Source organism: Crocuta crocuta, unplaced genomic scaffold (genome assembly GCF_008692635.1).
Source record: "Crocuta crocuta isolate KB4526 unplaced genomic scaffold, BGI_CrCroc_1.0 scaffold262, whole genome shotgun sequence".
In the NCBI taxonomy this organism is placed as follows: domain Eukaryota; kingdom Metazoa; phylum Chordata; class Mammalia; order Carnivora; family Hyaenidae; genus Crocuta; species Crocuta crocuta.
In genome coordinates, this window is record NW_027528869.1 from 4879155 (window position 1) to 4896545 (window position 17391).

The window sequence follows — 17391 nt, forward strand, 5'->3', positions numbered from 1 at the left end:
CGCTGCTGATGTAAAAGGAGAAAGAAACCATTTACCTGCAGCTGAAAATGGGTGGCGTAAGGAGCATAGAGCGTATCGCCTAGCTCTTCAAGGCCTGGAAGAGAGGGAGGGGGGGTCACAGCATTACCCCACCACCGCCTGCACCGTGCTCCTGCCTGTGCTCACCTCAGTTCAGTCATGTATCCAAGCAGCCATCCCCTCAGCAGACCGCGAGTTGTATGGGGGGGAGAGTCTGTCCCAAGCCCAGGGCCGGACACAAAGCAAGCACAATATTGGTTGAATAAATGAATAACCACCAACACAGGGTCACTAGGGAAGCGCCTTTCCAAAAACCTTCCCTGGCGGCGCACCTCAATCCCGGACCTCTTCGAAAGCACACTTGAAACAAGTCTTTTCAGATACAGAGCTGTCCCGGGGTGTCTGTTACCTAGAGTGAAGCTCACTACGGATTTACCCAAGAAAAACCATTTTCATTACTTTCTTTGGGAGGGGGCAGAACTGATGAGCAATTGTTTTCTAGGTATTTGGGGAACACGAGAGGGATGTAAACTCTGGAAAAGAAGAGTAAATGCACACAATTGTCGTGAATACGATTTAAAGCATCCCATTCGCCTGTTTCAGTTTACTGAAATTTCCCACCTAATTTACCCATTCAGTTTACTCCATGAACACCTCAAACACGTTCTCTGCGTTGCTGCGGAGAATATGAGGATTAAGCAGACGGACTCCTGGCCGGAGGAGAGCAAAGGATAGATGACGGCTACACAAACAGCTATGAAATGAGACCGACTCTGATAAGAGCATTTCAAAGTTCTACAGCAGGTAGGAGGGGTGGATGATGAGACTGGGCAGCGTGTGCTCTGGAAAAGGCCAAGAGCAGGGCAGAAGGACATGCCTGGCGCCTGGACACACAGGCAGGGAACGGCACTGGGCGGCTTGGTTTGTTTGGACTGAGGGCACAGCTTCCGTGGTTGTTGGGGTCTCGCTGGGAAAAGCCTCCCTGAGTACATGCTGACCCGAGAGAGCCAGCAATGTATGCGAGCAGGAGCTGTGGTAGCCAGGGAAGTATTTCAGGGGAGAGGAAGTGGACGGTGGCCTATAGAATGAATGGAAAGGAGGAGGAAAGGGAGGACTCGTAGCTAGGGGATGATAACAGGGAGTCCAGGAGCGTGGAGACAGAGTGACACCATGAGAATGGACAGGGGTGGACGGGTGCTAAAATGTCCCTCCCAGCCATCCCTGTTCCCCTTTGGTCTTCCAAGTGCCCCGGAGAGGAATCACAGTACTGTGAGAAGCACCAGGAGGCTTTGCACCTGGGGCTTCGAAAGCAGAGAAAACTGTTCGCTGAACCTAAGAACCAAGCCTTAGAGGTCCCTCGCCCCTGCCCCAAACCCATGCCCCCCAGAGATCAGTGTGTGAATCGATCCCTAGGACAAGGGCAGTCTCTAGCTATCAGCGTAGCCTCTTTTGGTTGTGAGAACAACAGAACACCTGGTGACTCATGACTTCAGGCAAGAGCAAAACCATTTGGTTCTTTTATGTCAGGTACAATCTTCCCTCCCGTGGGCCCAGAGACACACAATAAGATGTGCCTGTGCAGGATAAATCAGAATTGTCAGTAACTTTATGGAGATTCCTGCTGGTTTGGGGTGAAAGGGCTTTCTCGCTCCCGCAAGGAATCATGGCTTGGCTTTCTGCATTCAAATCGACGAAGGCTTCATATTTCCAGAAGGAATGCCTAGCTATCTTCCATAAAGAACACAATCTCGCCTACTAGTCTCCAGGGATTTTTCTAATCATTCCTTTGCTCCATCTTATTTTGACTCAGAGAAACCCACGGGGTATTGTGTAGAAAGTACTAGATTAAGACTCCGGAGGCCAGCTTCTAGTTCTACTAGAACTCTAACCGGCTGGATGACCTTAAGCAAGATCTGAGCCTGCCTTGGGGACCCTGTCTATTCTGTCAGGGGTACGACCTGCATAATCTTGACTGTTCCTTACGGTTACAATATCCTAGGATTCTCCCCAGTCATTCTACAAGAGGTTCTCACCCAGCCATGCTGTGTACCTTGAGTGATCTCCTCTTGAGAGTAGGCTCTGTTCTCCACACCATAGCTCTGCTTCATGAGCTGAGGTTTACAAAATGCATCCTCAACAGGGTAATCCATGGGGTTCCGTTGCTTCGTGAGCAGCTGAAACTCGGGCGCAACATAAGCCAACAGGAAGACCCAGCCATTGGCAACCAAGGCTGAGCTCAGGATGGTATCGTCCCACTCGGGGCCAACTGCAGAAATCAGGAGCAAAGTGATCCAAGTCACCCAGATGGCAATGGAGAGAACCATGGTGAGGAAGATGTGGACCCCGTGTCTCTTCCAGCCGGTGAAGGATCCACAGAAGATGAAGCAGGACGTGAGGAAGGTCGATGCCATCAAGAAGAGAACGTAGGTGAGCAAGAGGACAAAGTCTTCGTTGCGCCGAGAGGCAGAAAGCTCAGAGAAGATGGCAACATTGGTCCTGTTCATGGTGAGGACGAGGTACTCAAGAGCAATGACGTCCTGCACCAGGCTGCAGCCCACGGCCAGGCCCAGCATCACCAGCAAGGACAGGGGCTTCCACCCACGCACCAGCTTCATCAGGTTGAAAGCGTGAGCCAGGAGGCAGGAGAAGCAGAGGGAGAAGAGGACGCCGAAGAGGAAGAAGCGGGTGGGCCCCGTGCTGCCATCAAGTTGGATGATGAAAGCAAAGGTGAGGCCGAAGACACCCAGCACGCCCAGCAGGAAGAGAAACTGGGTCGGGAGCGCTTTCCGCCTGTTGGAGTCCTGCACCCTGCAGACGAGGGTCAGGAGACCGAGCATGAAGGCCACCGAAGTCACGGCCCCCACTGCAGCCACCGCTTCTAGGACGATGCCCCAGATTTGAGTGGTGTCACAAAGTCTGTAGTACTTGGCCTCCAGGCTTGAGCGGCAACCCTTAGGGGATGCTGTGGCCATTCTGGTCCTGCATAAAAGCAAAGTTGGAGGGAAGGGAGGTGAGTCTCCTAATGGGCAGCCACAGGGGACCCAAAAGATTGGGAAAACCTTTTGTATATTTGGCCAGGGTTTTGCCTCTGAACTTGCTACGTTAGATGAAGCTACTAACTTTTCTCCACCTCTCGTGGCAAATTCTAAAAACTGATGGAGGAAAAAACCAAGCCTCCCTACAATTAAACTCTACTAATATGTACCCTGATGGCAGGGGACTCGGTGCCCCGCTGAGGAATTTCAGGGTCTCATTTCGAAAAATATGTCACGAATACCTTGCCAAGCTTCCTGATACTTGTGGCTAGTATTTTCTCAGGAATTATTGAACATGGAAATCTCTGAGCTTAAAGGTTTAATCGTAATTTATCAGTCTCAAGGTCTTCTCCACCTTTGCCTCTGTTCCAGACATTTGTAAGCATCTCATTCTTTCACGGTGAAGAGGCGTTATCTGAACTGCAGATTTCTCTACAGAAAGAGAAGATGGACTTCACTACAACCAGATCCTCAATTTCAGCTCTGCTGTCACATATTAGAAGGGTTTTCCCCCTCCTCAAGGTTTATAAGGACGGCTCTACTCATTCCAAAAGGTGACAGAAAGAGTCTTCTCTGTCAGAAAGAGTTCTTTAGTAACTATCTCGAAGGAGAGAAGTCTTGGAGGACACAAAAACACAGTGGATAATCCGATGAAAAATATTACGAATGCTCATTTTTACTGTGGATCAGAAACTCTTCTAATCACCTTTCATATATACTAGTTCAATTTCAAAGCAGTTCTATGAGCTAAAAAAAAAAAAAAAAAATAACACATCAAAGATGATGAATTGACCTANCCAACATCATACAGGGAAGAAATGGCAGAAGCAGAATTTGAATATAGGTCAAATTCAAATTCTAGGATCCATGCTCCCAACTACTGCAGGTACCACCTCTCAAGTGAGTTCTAGTTGGCCTTCAGTGCAATCTGCCGTATTCTCATTCTCTCTGTCTCTCTCTTACATCCTCCCCTTTTTCTTCCTCATTAGATGCCCCATAAACCAGCTCTGTTTATGGTCTTGATTCCACTTAGTTCAGCCCCACACAGGCTAGGCGCTCCTGGGGGAAAGATGATCCACAAAGCAGGTAATCTGCTTTGGACTCAAGGACAATCAGAGTTGACCGGCTATATAGCAGATTACTTCCTATGTATCTCTCCTTGATCTCCCAGGTCTGCTTCCTTCTCTGCTCCCACAACCTTCATGTCAATTTCAGACCCAGGGGATTCTCCAAACCCCCATGAAATCTAATTCCTAAGAATTCAGGGCACTCTGGGAAGATAAATTGGGAAATCGGAAGAGGGAAGGAGNTTCTTCCTCATTAGATGCCCCATAAACCAGCTCTGTTTATGGTCTTGATTCCACTTAGTTCAGCCCCACACAGGCTAGGCTCCTGGGGGAAAGATGATCCAAAAAGCAGGTAATCTGCTTTGGACTCAAGGACAATCAGAGTTGACTGGCTATATAACAGATTACTTCCTATGTATCTCTCCTTGATCTCCCAGGTCTGCTTCCTTCTCTGCTCCCACAACCTTCATGTCAATTTCAGACCCAGGGGATTCTCCAAACCCCCATGAAATCTAATTCCTAAGAATTCAGGGCACTCTGGGAAGATAAATTGGGAAATCGGAAGAGGGAAGGAGTTTGTATATTTCCCCAAAATGTATGGCTCTCAAACTCCAAAGTCCCTGTCAGGTAAGATGTTGAAATTCAAAAGTGCTAAGGCTTTAAAGTTTATCAACAAGCTTTTTTTCTGAATTACCTGGCTGTTTATTAGTTTCTAAGACACCGTTACTTTTGTTTTGTTGTATGCTATCTGTGCATGATTTGTTGTTGCTGTTGTTTGGGGTTTAGTTTTTCTTTTCCTGATAGGATTGCTCACTCAACAGTGAAGAGTCCTGAACCGACTAGAAGAGAAATATGGTTGGGGCAGGGGGCAGCGAGCAAGGGAAAGAGGTGGGGGAAGGGAAAGCTCACTGAGAACCCCTCAAATCACCAGTGAAAGATCTCCGTTTCCTGTAATGCCAAATAGGGAGAGACTGTGAAGAAAGGAATTGAAAGAAACAAAACCACTGGGATCAGGAAGCAGGAAACGGTATAAAATATCTGCCAGATCCTGCTTCTTTCCTTGTAGCAGAAGAAACAGCTCAGAATTTCGTCACCACATGCCCATACACGCTTATAGACAAGACTTCTCTGGCCCTTCATGGCTCTATGGGATGCTGTGATCAACCCAGCGGAAAACACAACCCTCCCTTCTTCCATCTTATGTCTTCATGATCAAACCACAAGTCAGAGAACAGCACAGTGGGATACAGAGCAGGCCACCCTTCACTGACTGTCCAGGGCAAATGAGCATCTTCCTCAGTGTAGACAGAATTCAAACACCTGCTTCCCTTAAAGATAACAAAATCTGGGGGTGCCTGGGTAGCTCAGCCGGTTGAGCATCTGACTCTTGATTTCAGCTCAGGTCATGATCTCAGGGCCATAGGATCAAGCCCCACGTCAGGCTCCATACTGATTGTGGAGCCTGCTTGAGAGTCTCTCTCTCTCTCTCTCTCTCTCTGCCCTCTCTTCCACTTGCATTCTTTCTCTCTCTAAAAATAAATAAAAATGAAAAAATAAAATAATATTTTAAAAAGATATAAAATCTGCATTTCAGTTAGATGAGACAGGACTCGCCCTAGCATTGTTTTATTCACATAGCGGTTGGGGGGAAAAATTGTATGTGTGTGTATATATGTGTGTGTGTGTGTGTGTGTGTGTGTGTGTGTGTATTATATATATATGTGTNGCACATAGCGGTTGGGGGGAAAAATTGTATGTGTGTGTATATATATGTGTGTGTGTGTGTGTGTGTGTATTAGATATATATGTGTGTATATATATATGCAATATAACATATTTATGTATGTGAATATTATGTATATGTTAGAATAATATAGGTGTGGTGTGTTAGAATAAAATAACGTAAGTAATTCACCTAAGTAAGTTACAGCTTAAATCTATCTTCCTAACTTTTTCATGAAATCTGGCTCACCAAGCCTAACTTTGCATTGTACACTCGAGTAGTATTTCCTGAGCACCACCAAGCACCCATCGCCATTCCAGGCAGTCAGTGGTAAAGGGGAAAGCAGAAGAGACAGACAGACGTAATCTGCCACTACTGCCACAGGCTTCCCGTGGCCTTTCCTCACCAGGGGTCTGACACTGCACTCTGCCCCACGGAAATTACACCGCAGTCACCCCTACTGCGCAGAGCACAGAGCAAAGCGTGGATCACGTTCTACCTCTTCAGGGCAGTGCAGAATGAGAAACAGGAGCAAGAAGGAAGGCGACTGAGCTTAGATACAGGCAACTACTGAAATACAAGGACCTGAAGTCTGATCTGCCTTGCGTACGAATGTCCACTCCGCGGTGGTAGGGGTCGGCGTGCAGACAGCGCTTGCTGGTCCACACCATGAATACGGAAGAGGAAGTACCCCCGTTGAGTTCAGACACGGTGCGCACAAGGGAAGGGACCCAGGCCGGGCGCATCTCATCCTCCCTCACCTTCTCCCCTCCTCTGGATCGGTCAGAAGGGCGGTGTCCAGCAAGAAAGGTACCTCACCCTCCCCGCCCTGCCCTGCAACTGTCCCTTCCCCACCTTTCAAGAGGAGTCATCATAATCACAGAGAACCTGTAAAGGACTTTGGGCCTGATGAGGTCTTGTCAGAGACCCGATGAGGCGTTTGCCTGAAGGGCACCTGTGGTGCTGGACAGAGGAGCAGTGAGGCGGAAACCTCCTGCCCCCAGCTTGGAGCCCCAGGCCCTTCCTTTCTGGTGGCAGCTGAGGGGGGTGAGGGAGGGTGGGTAGGGAGGTGTTGTATGGGGGTCTCCTGGCCTCCACAGACCAGGGTCCTACAAGAGCAATGGGCCATGGGTGTGGAGAGGGCAGGAAACCCAATGTCCCTCAACTTCACCTCTACCTCCCACCCCCAATCATGCATGGGAGATGGAGAAACAGTCCCTGGAGCGCCTTTAAAACACTGCTTTTAAAGAAATGTTGAAATTGTCAAGCATACTCACAAATAAAGAATAATACGGTGGAGGCCCCTTGGACTCCTCACTTGGTTTCACAGATTACCAATGTATGGCCAAGTTCGCTTCGTCTACATCCCCACTCACTCACTAGATTTTTTCTTAAGTTTAATTTTTTACTTTGGAGGAGCGGGGAGAGTAGGGGCAGAGAGACAGAGGGAGAGAGAGAACTCCAGACAGGCTCTTTGCTGTGAGCTCAGAGCCCAGTGTGGGGCTCGAACACACAAACCCTGAGGTCATGACCCGAGCTGAAATCAAGAGTCAGACACTTAACCAACTGACTCACCCAGGTGCCCCTCACTAGATTTGTAAAATTTTTATCTATCCATTTATTTTAAGGTAGGCTCTACATCCAACATGGGGCTTGAACCCCCAACCCTGAGAACAAGAGTCCCATGATCTACTGACCTGAGCCAGCCAGGCACCCCTCGCTAGATTAGTTTTAAGCAAACCGCAGACATCATATCCTTTTATACTTAAACACTTCACGTATCTCAAAAAGATGAAACTCCTTTTTAACTTAACCACGTTTTAAAAATTAACAATAACCCTTTGATATCAACCATCCAGTTAGGGTTCATATTTCCCAACTCTGTCACAACTGTCTTTTTAAAATTTTTCTTAGTAAATACGCATTTATCTGAGTGACTAAGTTGTTTGGAATTATCCTCACTTCACCTCTGTGAGCCCTCCCCCACCTCTTCCCCCGCACGACAGGCGCTGCACAATGGGTCTAAAGTGTCCTAAGTACTTTGAATTTGGTCAGAGGAAAATAAAACTCACTGGACTCATTAAGAAGCAGCTCTGTATGGAGAAGGCGCCGTGTCACCCAGGGAGTGGCTCAGATGAGGAAAAGACACCAGGAAGGCGACTGGGGGAAAGGACAGGGTTCTGAGAAGCTACAGAAGACTTCTAGAAAGCAAGGTTTGAGGGGACAAGGGAAACAATAAGCATTTGGGAATATAAAGTGCTGAGGAGCTAGAGAAACTAGCCTTGGAGAGGAAACTCAGGGCTGGAGCAAGAAAGGAGAAAATGGAATGAGACCAGGGGTTACCCGGCCATCGTTTGTAACCCAAGTCAGGAGAGATTTGGGGTCCCGTCAAGAAAAGACTACCTCCTACAAAGACCAAATGGGGGCTGCAGGAAGCCATTCCTCTTGGACAGCTCTGAACGGGGAGAGAAAGTCTCACCGCTAACTCATTCTCGGCATGGGTGAGGCATGCTCTTAGGCGCTCTGCCCATTTACCCCTCACAGCCACCTTCCGCTATAGCTCATACCCTCGTTATCCCGTCCTCCAACTGCTGCCACTGAGACACAAGCCAGCTGAGCCCCCAAAGTCACACAGCTAGGACGTGGCAGGGCCAAGTGAATCCAATTCTGAATTCAAACCAGAATTCTAACTCCAGTGTTACACCCATAGCGCCCTATGTCTGGTAAGAGTTTTTAAGCCAGGGGGCACCTGCCACTGGAAATGTGGTGGGGGGGGGTGACTCCATCAGCACTCAGGCAACGCGTTAGCTTTGAGCACGGGTGAAATCCACTGCAGCAGGCAGGGCAAGAGAGAAGGCCGTGGGAGAGAAGAGAAAGAGGGCAGGAGGCAGCACAGGGGGGGCTCCCGTTGGTGAACCCAAGGCAGAGGCACCAAAAGCCAACTTGAGGTCCATCTCAGAGCTGGGAGATGGCCTGAGAAATCCCCATATTAGCAAACCCAACATTCGTGTCCTGCGATTACAGCTCTTCAGTGTCTCTTGAATATTCCACTCCTCTGAGCCCTAAGGCTGTCCCGTCCACCTGGACCACTTCAGAAGACCCACCTCCCCTCACTCCCCAGGCCTGCCCTCTCTGAGCCACTCTATTGGCATGGGGGGGGCAGGGGGGGAGCCATCATCCTACATAAAAAGTGTAAGGCTCTGCATCCTCAGCCCCGGCTTGTGCTTCGTACCATAGCCCTTTTCACGCGGCCCTGCAATACCTATTGGTAAGTCCGTGTATTCTTCTAGACTGAAAGGCTCTTTGATGGCCGGGACTGAGTTGGTAAATGTTTCTCCCCAGTCTCTAACCTGATACATGGTAATTGCCTAACTAGGATGGATGAGAGTGCGCAGGGATAGAAGTGGAGTCCGGTGGGAAAGGAGGGGCTGCTCGGGGATGGGGTGGGGTGGGTGAGTCGTATCTAGCTTCCTTGCCAGCTCCCTGTTCACTGTCCTGAGTCCCAGTCTCCCTTTCTCCCATCCTCCTCCTCATGTGGGCTGTGTAAAACACACTTCGGGCCCCAGGCTAGGGGCTCTGGGCCCTGTCTGGAACCATGCTCCTTTCTAAGTGACTCCGGTTGTCTCCCAGGAAAGCATGAATTCTGAGATTCCCCAGGAAGCAGAGAGGATTTACTAGATTCCAGTCCTACGTTCCCACCCAACTCCCTGATGACTAAACCCTGTACTTTGCAGCCACATGGTACGGTTTTGGTGTGTGTAGCCTCTGACCCGGGACACAGGGAGGGGCTTTGAGTCATAAGGGTGAGACCCCCTTCACTTATTACAGCCGCTAACTAAGCTAACCACTCATGGTCCGATAATCCAACAACGCTGTCCTAAACCCTTCTGGAATGAGTCAGGGTGCGAAAGGAAAAAAAAAAGTTAAAAAGAAAAAAGAGAGGGGAAAGGGAGAAAGAAAGGAAGAAGAGGAAGAGGTGCTAGGGAAGAAAGGAGGGAAGGAGAGAAGGGAGGAAGGGGGAGGCAAGGAGTCACTTTCTGGGCTCAAGTCCGAGCCCTGTCTTCACCTCGCCCCTTTAGAGAGAAGGGCCTTCAGCTGCTTCCTGTGTGGACACTGTCTCCAGGAACCTCCCTCCCCTCCTCTGTAAAATGAGGGTGGGGTGCTGAACCTGATGGTGTGAGTTCATCCAACTTCACTGTTCATCCCTCTAGAAAGCTCCTTTTAGACAATTGCCAAATCTCTTTCTCCCTCCCCCTCATTCTTCTCCTTGCCCCACCTCCTGTCGTTAAAAGAACATGCCCTCCCAACTCCTAGCCGAACCCCAAAACAGGACTGGAGGTGACTAAGGGTCAGAGCACAGGCCAAGCAAGGAGAGGGCCACCAGGCAGAGGCCACTTGTAGGACAACAGAGGCTCCACCAGGTAGTGGAGCAGTACTGACCTTAGACCTGGGTCTGCTCTTGACAGGCCTAAAGTCCCAACTGGTACCCAAGGACAAATGCCAGCTTCCCCGACACTCCTCTCCTCTCTTCCCAGGGGGGCCAGGGAGGGTCTAGAGCTCTTGATGCCCAGACCTGGAGGGTTGCCCGAGCTGGTGGCCGGCGCCACGCCCCTCGGCGCCCTGCCCCACAGTATCTGAACACGAATAACCTGGGGCCCAGAGCTCGCCAAAGCCGATCTTATCGATCTTATCGTCTTCCTCCTTATGAGGCATATCTCATTCTGTCATCTGAAAATGAAGAGGACAATACCTACCTCTTAGCACTGCCTGGGGAGTGATACCAAATAACTTAAGTGTTTGTTGAAGCTGAGGCTCCGCATACCTGAGCCAGGAAAATGTGTGATTTTGTAGCATTTTAATTTTCTCTCTTTTTCTTGAACTGCCTCATTCAGTATATTGTAAGAGTCACAACATAATTATGAATGAAAATAATGATGGCTACTTCGCATCCTGAGTCCCCCCGGAGAGCCTGGCACCATGCTGAGTGTTAATATTTTTGTATGTATTCTCTCATTACGTGTTTTTACATCTATCGCTTCATTGACTATTCCTACAACCCATTTTATAGGTGACACGACAGACTCTTAGAAGTTACATGTCCAGTTTCACATAGCTGTGAAGACTATCCCTTTATGAGCGGTCTTAATCATAATGTAATTTTTCTTTTTTTTTTTAAATGTTTATTTATTTCTAGGAGACAGAGAGAGAGACAGCGTGAGCAGGGAGGGTCAGAGAGAGAGGGAGTCACAGACTGAAACAGGCTCCAGGCTCTGAGCTGGCTGTCAGCACAGAGCCTGACGCGGGGCTCGAACCCACGAACCGCAAGATCATGACCCAAGCGAAAGTCGGACGCTTAACCGACTAAGCCACCCAGGCGCCCCTCATAATGTAATTTTTCATTTCCTCTTGAAATTACTGTTAGGAACTCTGAAGCTTTGCCCCCAACTCCTACCATTCTCCACTTAAATCGGCTCTGAGAAGTCTCCACAGTGAGCAATACTAACACTTGATCAACACACATTTAAATGCCTGCCCTGTGGGGCTCCTGGGTGGCTCAGTCGGTGTCCCACTTTGGCTCAGATCATAATCTTGTAGTTCATGGGTTCAAGCCCCGCATCAGACTCTGTGCTAGCAGCTCAGAGCCTGGAGCCTGCTTCAGATTCTGTGTCTCTCTCACTCTCAAAAATAAACATTAAAAAACTTTAAATGCCTAAAAATAAATGTATTAGGTACTGTGCTAAGTGTACGAGTCACACAGACCAAAAGTATGTCTGCTGCCCCGGAAGGACCAACTGAGTCACACTGACATACAAAAAAAGGAGTTACAGGGTGCACAGAGAATGCTACGTGCACACAGAAAACAGTGGCCCATTCTACCTAATGGGATTTTTTTTTTTAATGCTACAGAGATGAGGGAGGTGAGGCATCAAAAATGAGCAGCGAATAGTGGGAGACTTTCAGGAAGATAGAAGAGAGAGGGCTTGGGGAATGAAGGGGTCCAGGCTAATTCCCAGATTTCTGGCTTAGGCAACTGAATGGAGCCTAGAAAAGCAGGCAGTTGAGGACCAATGCGAAGCATGGCTGTGGGGAATCTAAGATGACTACGGGACATACAGCTGGAGGCATCCAGAAAGGACAACAGAGTCCTCCTGAGGGTTTACTTTGGGCCACACACTGCTTCGTTCCCACAACAACCCTATTAATTTGTCCCCTTTCTAAGCCACAGAGAAATTAAAATGCCCAAGATCTCATGGCACTTAGAAGCCAAGCTCCAGGACACCAGGTTGTGCCAACCCCTTCTGCGCTCAGACATGTGAGTTTGATGCTCTGGAGGGGTTCGGGCTGTAAGCAAGAGTGGGCCCAGAGGAGGTATCTGAAGCCTTGGAAGGAAAACCAGATCACACAGGGAACAAGTATGGTGGGTAGGGGGCCGAGGACAGAACCATGGGAACACCATCTCTTCAGCGCAGGAGTGGACAAAAGATGGTTCAAAACTTGATCAGGGATTGGGGTGCCTGGGTGGCTCAGTTGGTTGAGCATCTAACTCTTGATTTCCGCTCAGGTCACAATCCCAGGGTTGTGGGATCAAGCCCTGTGTTGGGCTCCATGTCAAGCGTGGAGACTGCTTAAGATTCTCTCTCCATCTGCCCCTCTCCCCTGCTCATTCTCTCTCTAAAATTAAAAACAAAATTTTTGTTAACGATCAGAGGTTGGTAAAAATAATCATCATAATAAGCCTGAGGGGAAGGGAAGGGAAGGGAAGGGAAGGGAAGGGAAGGGAANGGAACACAGAAGGGAAGTCCTGGGAAGGGATCTTTGGATTAACATATTAGCTCCTTTTTGTCTGTTATAACAGATTCCAGAGCATCATGGCTTTTCTCCAACTGATCCTCCCAACACTGCCTGACTCCCCTCCCCCCCTCCATGCAAGGCAAGCCAATCTTCCAGGAGTATTTCTATCCCAAGGGGAATTGTGACAAAATCATGTTTTTTGCCTCAGCACGTGCATTGTTCTCCCAACCAGAAAGACCCTTCCCCTCCTCTTCGCATCCCCTTGACCATACCGCTTTGAAATGTAACTCAAAACTTATCTCGATCTCAAGGCTTTGAAAAATCATTAGTCCCATCTCATTCTGAACGTATGGGTCTCTTCGTAGTTTTTAAGATTAAGTATTTCTTGGTACTCAAGTCTTTCCAAATATATGTTTTATACTATACATTAATATCAATGCTGACTCAACTATGAGAAAATGAGCTTCTAAAAAGAAACAGAGCAAACTTTCTATCTGTTGGTATCCTCCTCCCTATAAGCTTTTCACAGTGGTTGCTGAGCACATGTTTTGGACTCAGACTGGCCGCTGAATATTTACTCAAAGTGAGTTATTTATTAGCAAGTGTGAGTAATGGGGAAGAAAAATTTTTGAAGATGAACATGGGCTGATGCTTATCCTCATATTTTTATCTAGGCTGAGTTCTAAGACAAGGGTGGAGTCCCGCAGGAATTTCTCTGTCTTTGATGATGGATTCACTATAAATGGAAAGTGTCTGCAGGGAAACATCCAGGATCTCCTGTTCTGGGAAGTTATCCTAATTGTGATGACATAGAAGTGATTATGGCATCAGCTTATGAATAACCTCTGAATAACATCACTGAATTGAGTTTCTTTGGTCGTAACTGAGAGAAAATAAGTTACCACCTTAAGCAGATCTAAACAAGTATAACTACAGTGTATATCCCAGTTTCTTCACTTTCCGGTAGTTCCCTGGGGGCATTACATACCATCTTCCTCCACTCTAAACAAAGCATATGATCTTTAGATTATTGTGAAATAAATTGTTGTAATATAATGTACTAGAAATCCTTAAAAGAAAATAAGATTTTGAGTGAAACTTCCAAATATTTTAGACCCAGGATTTTAAGAAATAAAATTTCCAGCGGCACCTGGGTGGCTCACTTGGTTAAGCAGCTGACTTCAGCTCAGGTCATGATCTCGCGGTCGTGGGTTCGAGCCCCACGTCGGGCTCTCTGTTGACAGCCAGCTCAGAGCCTGGAGCCTGTTTCAGATTCTGTCTCTCTCTCTTTCTCTGACCTTCCCCTGCTCACTCTGTCTCTGTCTCTGTCTCTCTCTCTCTCTCAGAAATAAATAAAACATTTAAAAAAAAAAGAAAGAAAATTTCCAGAAAATAGGGGAATAAAGTAAAGTCCATACTGGTATGCCAGCTCACAGCTCTCAAAGATGCCTTCTTTTAAATATTTTATATACAAAAATAACATACTCATGTTCAATCCAACAAGTCCCAAGTGAAACTTATCATCTTTTCTTACAAGCCTGTATTTCTAAGCCCTGAGAATAGCACGACCATTCACTAAGCACCCCACTCTATCTAAAGATACAATATAGACTACCTAATATGGGAAAAGACAGAGCAGACCATGTGGCCCAAAATTATATGGCAATATCAAGCCAAAGTATTACAATAAGTAAATGGTAACTTTTTCATTTTGAAAAAAGACTAAATTAAGCTATACTATACCTATAAAAACATCACCCAAAACCACAGACTCAGAAATGAAACCAAAGGAAGCATGTAAATAAACACAAAAATAAGCAAAAAGAAAGTGTTTATTTAGCAGGTATTATGTAGCAAGTACAAAATTAAATAGCTTGCTGAAGGTAAGAAAAGTAAGTAAAGCTGAAGTATTCATATCACACAAAGTTTAGTTAAGACAAAAAGCTATTATAGGGACCAAAAAGCTTTTTTTAATTAAAAAAATTGATAATACTTAGGGATACTCCACATTGAAGATACAACTATCATAAACTTTTATGCACTAAATAACATAGCACCAAAATACATAAAACAAAAACTACTGGAAATACAAGGAGAAATCAAAAGAAACACTATCGTTATAGGAGATTTTAATACTTCTAGGAGACTTTAATATTCTTTATCTGTCTTCAGCAGATGAAATAGAAGAGTAATAATATGGTAACTTTTTTTAAATGTTCTATGGATACTTCAATTGAAATATGCTCTTTGTTCTTATCTTATTAAATCTCCATTGTTAATCATATAATTCAGATCCTCTGTATCTGTGATCTGCAAACATGTTTTGTAAAGATCCAAATAATAAGTACTTTAGGGTTTGCAGGGCTGAAAGCAGCCATAATGTGTAAAAAAAAAAATGAGCATGGCTGTGTTCCAATAAAACTTTATTTACAAAAAGAGGCAGTGAGCTGTGTTTGGCCATGGAACTAGTTTACCAATCCCTGCTCTATATGATTGCTTCTGTTTAAATAATTATGAAATATTTACAAAAACAGCATGTTTTGAGCCACACAAAAAAATCTGAAATTCTAAAATAAGAAATATACAGGTTATATATTCTGGTCACAAAGCAATAAACACAGAAATAAAGTAGAAACACACCAAACTGCTCTGAAAATCTGAGACCCCTCGAGGGAAAATCCTATTCAATTCATTGTTTTTTAAGGTCCTAATATACCAGCACATCATTTCCTGCCCATTTCCTCAGCTCAGTCTGGGTTTTAAACAGACGCGGACCTGAAGACAAACTTCCAAAATGGGAAGAATGAAATCACAGTCAAAAGGGGCGCCCGGGTGGCTTAGTCGGTTAAGCATCCGACTCTCACTTAGGTCATGATCTCGCGGTTTGTGGGTTTGAGCCCCGCGTCGGGCTCTGTGCTGACTGCCAGCTCAGAGCCGGGAGCCTGTTTCAGAGTCTGTATCTCCCTCTCTCTCTGACCCTCCCCTGCTCACGCTGTCTCTCTCTCTCTCTCCTAGAAATAAATAATTTAAAAAAAAAGAAATCACAGTCAAAATTCATCTTCAATGTTCACTAAGTAGTGGAATACTAAGAAGCAGACGCCGAAGAGGAGTCCCAAAGGGACACATGCAGACACAGAGGGGCTAGAATCTCAGCCCTGGGAAGGAGCTGGGGGCCTTCCGCAGACCCCTTAGGAGGAACTCAAGGCCCAGGCCCCGGCCTCCTCACAGCAGCAGGGTCCCCGCAGAGCCAGGATGTGAAGGAACCAGTCTTCTGACTCAAGACTGAGTCCTGCACTTCCCAGGAATGTCGTGCTCATTCCTATCTGCCCTCTTCGCACACATCTCACCGTATCCTCAGAGGAGCCTTTCTATTTCCCAGGTAACGCCCCTGCTGACTCTTCCTTTCTCAGTCATTCCTTCCCTCTCCTAGGGATAGCCAGCACACAGACCTGGAAGGGGAGATCTGACCCCCGTCTTCACTCCCCGCATGGGTCCCAGCCCAGTGTGTCTGAGGTGGTTCAAGTACTGCCCTTCAGAAATGGGCCCACATTGGTGGCTGATTCAACTGAACACTTCAACAGGTATGGCCTTTACAAATGCTCAAGGAGAAAAATCAGCCTGCAAAGAAGCCAGGAACAGAAAATCCTTCCAATTCTTTGGTCCTGAGCAGGCCTTCTCTATTACTCGCCCTTCGTTCCCCCCGTGGATGTTTAAGGGAGTATCCTGGACAGCTTTACGGCCATACCTGGCTTCTATCTAGTTGGATATTGGATATTCAACTTCTGTCACCCCAAGATCCCTGAGCAACTCAAAGGACAGCCAGGGAAGGAGAGCTGTGGGGATGACAGCCTGACACTCTCATCAAGAGAAGGGGTGGCTTCTCCGATCTACTTCCCAAAATTCGGAAGGGCACGCTTGTTGCGTAAGGACAACACAAATCAAAACTTTTCAGCCCCTGAGTGAAGCAGCTGTCACCATCTCCCTCCTCCCACATCCCCCCACCCCCAATCCCTTCCCCCCAAATCGGCCTCCTTTTCTCTTCCCAAGTGTGATCCCCAAACTGCTCACGTGCCCAGCCAGGATTCCACCTGCTAAGAGTTTGTAAACGTGTCTGAGCACAAATATTATCCTGACTCTATTTTTGCTCTCCACCTCTTTCTTAGCCTGAGCTCGGGGTGGGGGATTCTGGGTTCAGTTAACTAAACTAGAGAAATTCCTTTCTTGGGATGTTTTTCTCACAGCCAGCTGTAGTCCATTACCAGGAGTTCTCTCTTCTGTATCCCACCCCTCCCGACGCCGCACCGCCCCGAGGATTTGAATCCGGAGGCAGAGCGCGCCCCGGGCCGCGCGCGCTTCACTCACCCTTCCGCCCGGCTGCGGCGCGCGAACCTGGGCCGTTGGCTCCGCGCGTCGGGGGCGGCCCAGGAGTCCCGAGCAGCCGGGAAGCCCGCAGGCGGCGATCCCGCCCTCGCAGCGCGGGGCTGTTATAAAGGCAGCGGTCGCCGGAGGGAGGGGACAAGCGAGGGGGTGAGCAGAGGGACACGGGGCGGGAGAGGGTCAGGGGAGAGGACACGCCTATTCCAGTTCCGCGGCGCTGCATGCTGTTATGAAAATAAAGTCCCCGTGCCAGGGAATGAACCAAACGCCGCCTGACGTCAGCGGCACAGTCACCCTTGAAGGGGGGCGGGGGGGCGGGGAGATGGACAGAAGGAACCACCCGGACCCCGCCTAACGCATCCAAACTGCTGCGGGACGC

General features: G+C 47.7%; 1 protein-coding gene across 3 annotated transcripts in view; it reads right to left on the reverse strand.

Annotated features, from left to right (window-relative positions):
* Window positions 1-17229, reverse strand: part of GPRC5A (G protein-coupled receptor class C group 5 member A) — an 18597-nt gene extending 1368 nt beyond the window's left edge. Inside the window, exons 1-3 of one of the 3 annotated variants that reach the window (XM_077756400.1) lie at window positions 16998-17229; window positions 2069-2997; window positions 36-94 (exon numbers count right to left, since the gene is read on the reverse strand). In XM_077756400.1, coding sequence (XP_077612526.1) covers window positions 36-94; window positions 2069-2990 — 981 coding nt within the window. In that variant the 5' untranslated portion in view covers window positions 2991-2997; window positions 16998-17229. Of the gene's footprint in view, window positions 1-35; window positions 95-2051; window positions 2998-10283; window positions 10392-16997 lie in introns of those variants that run through there. The other 2 variants (XM_077756401.1, XM_077756402.1) reach the window with 2 other exon arrangements.
* Window positions 17230-17391: the final 162 nt, after the last annotated feature.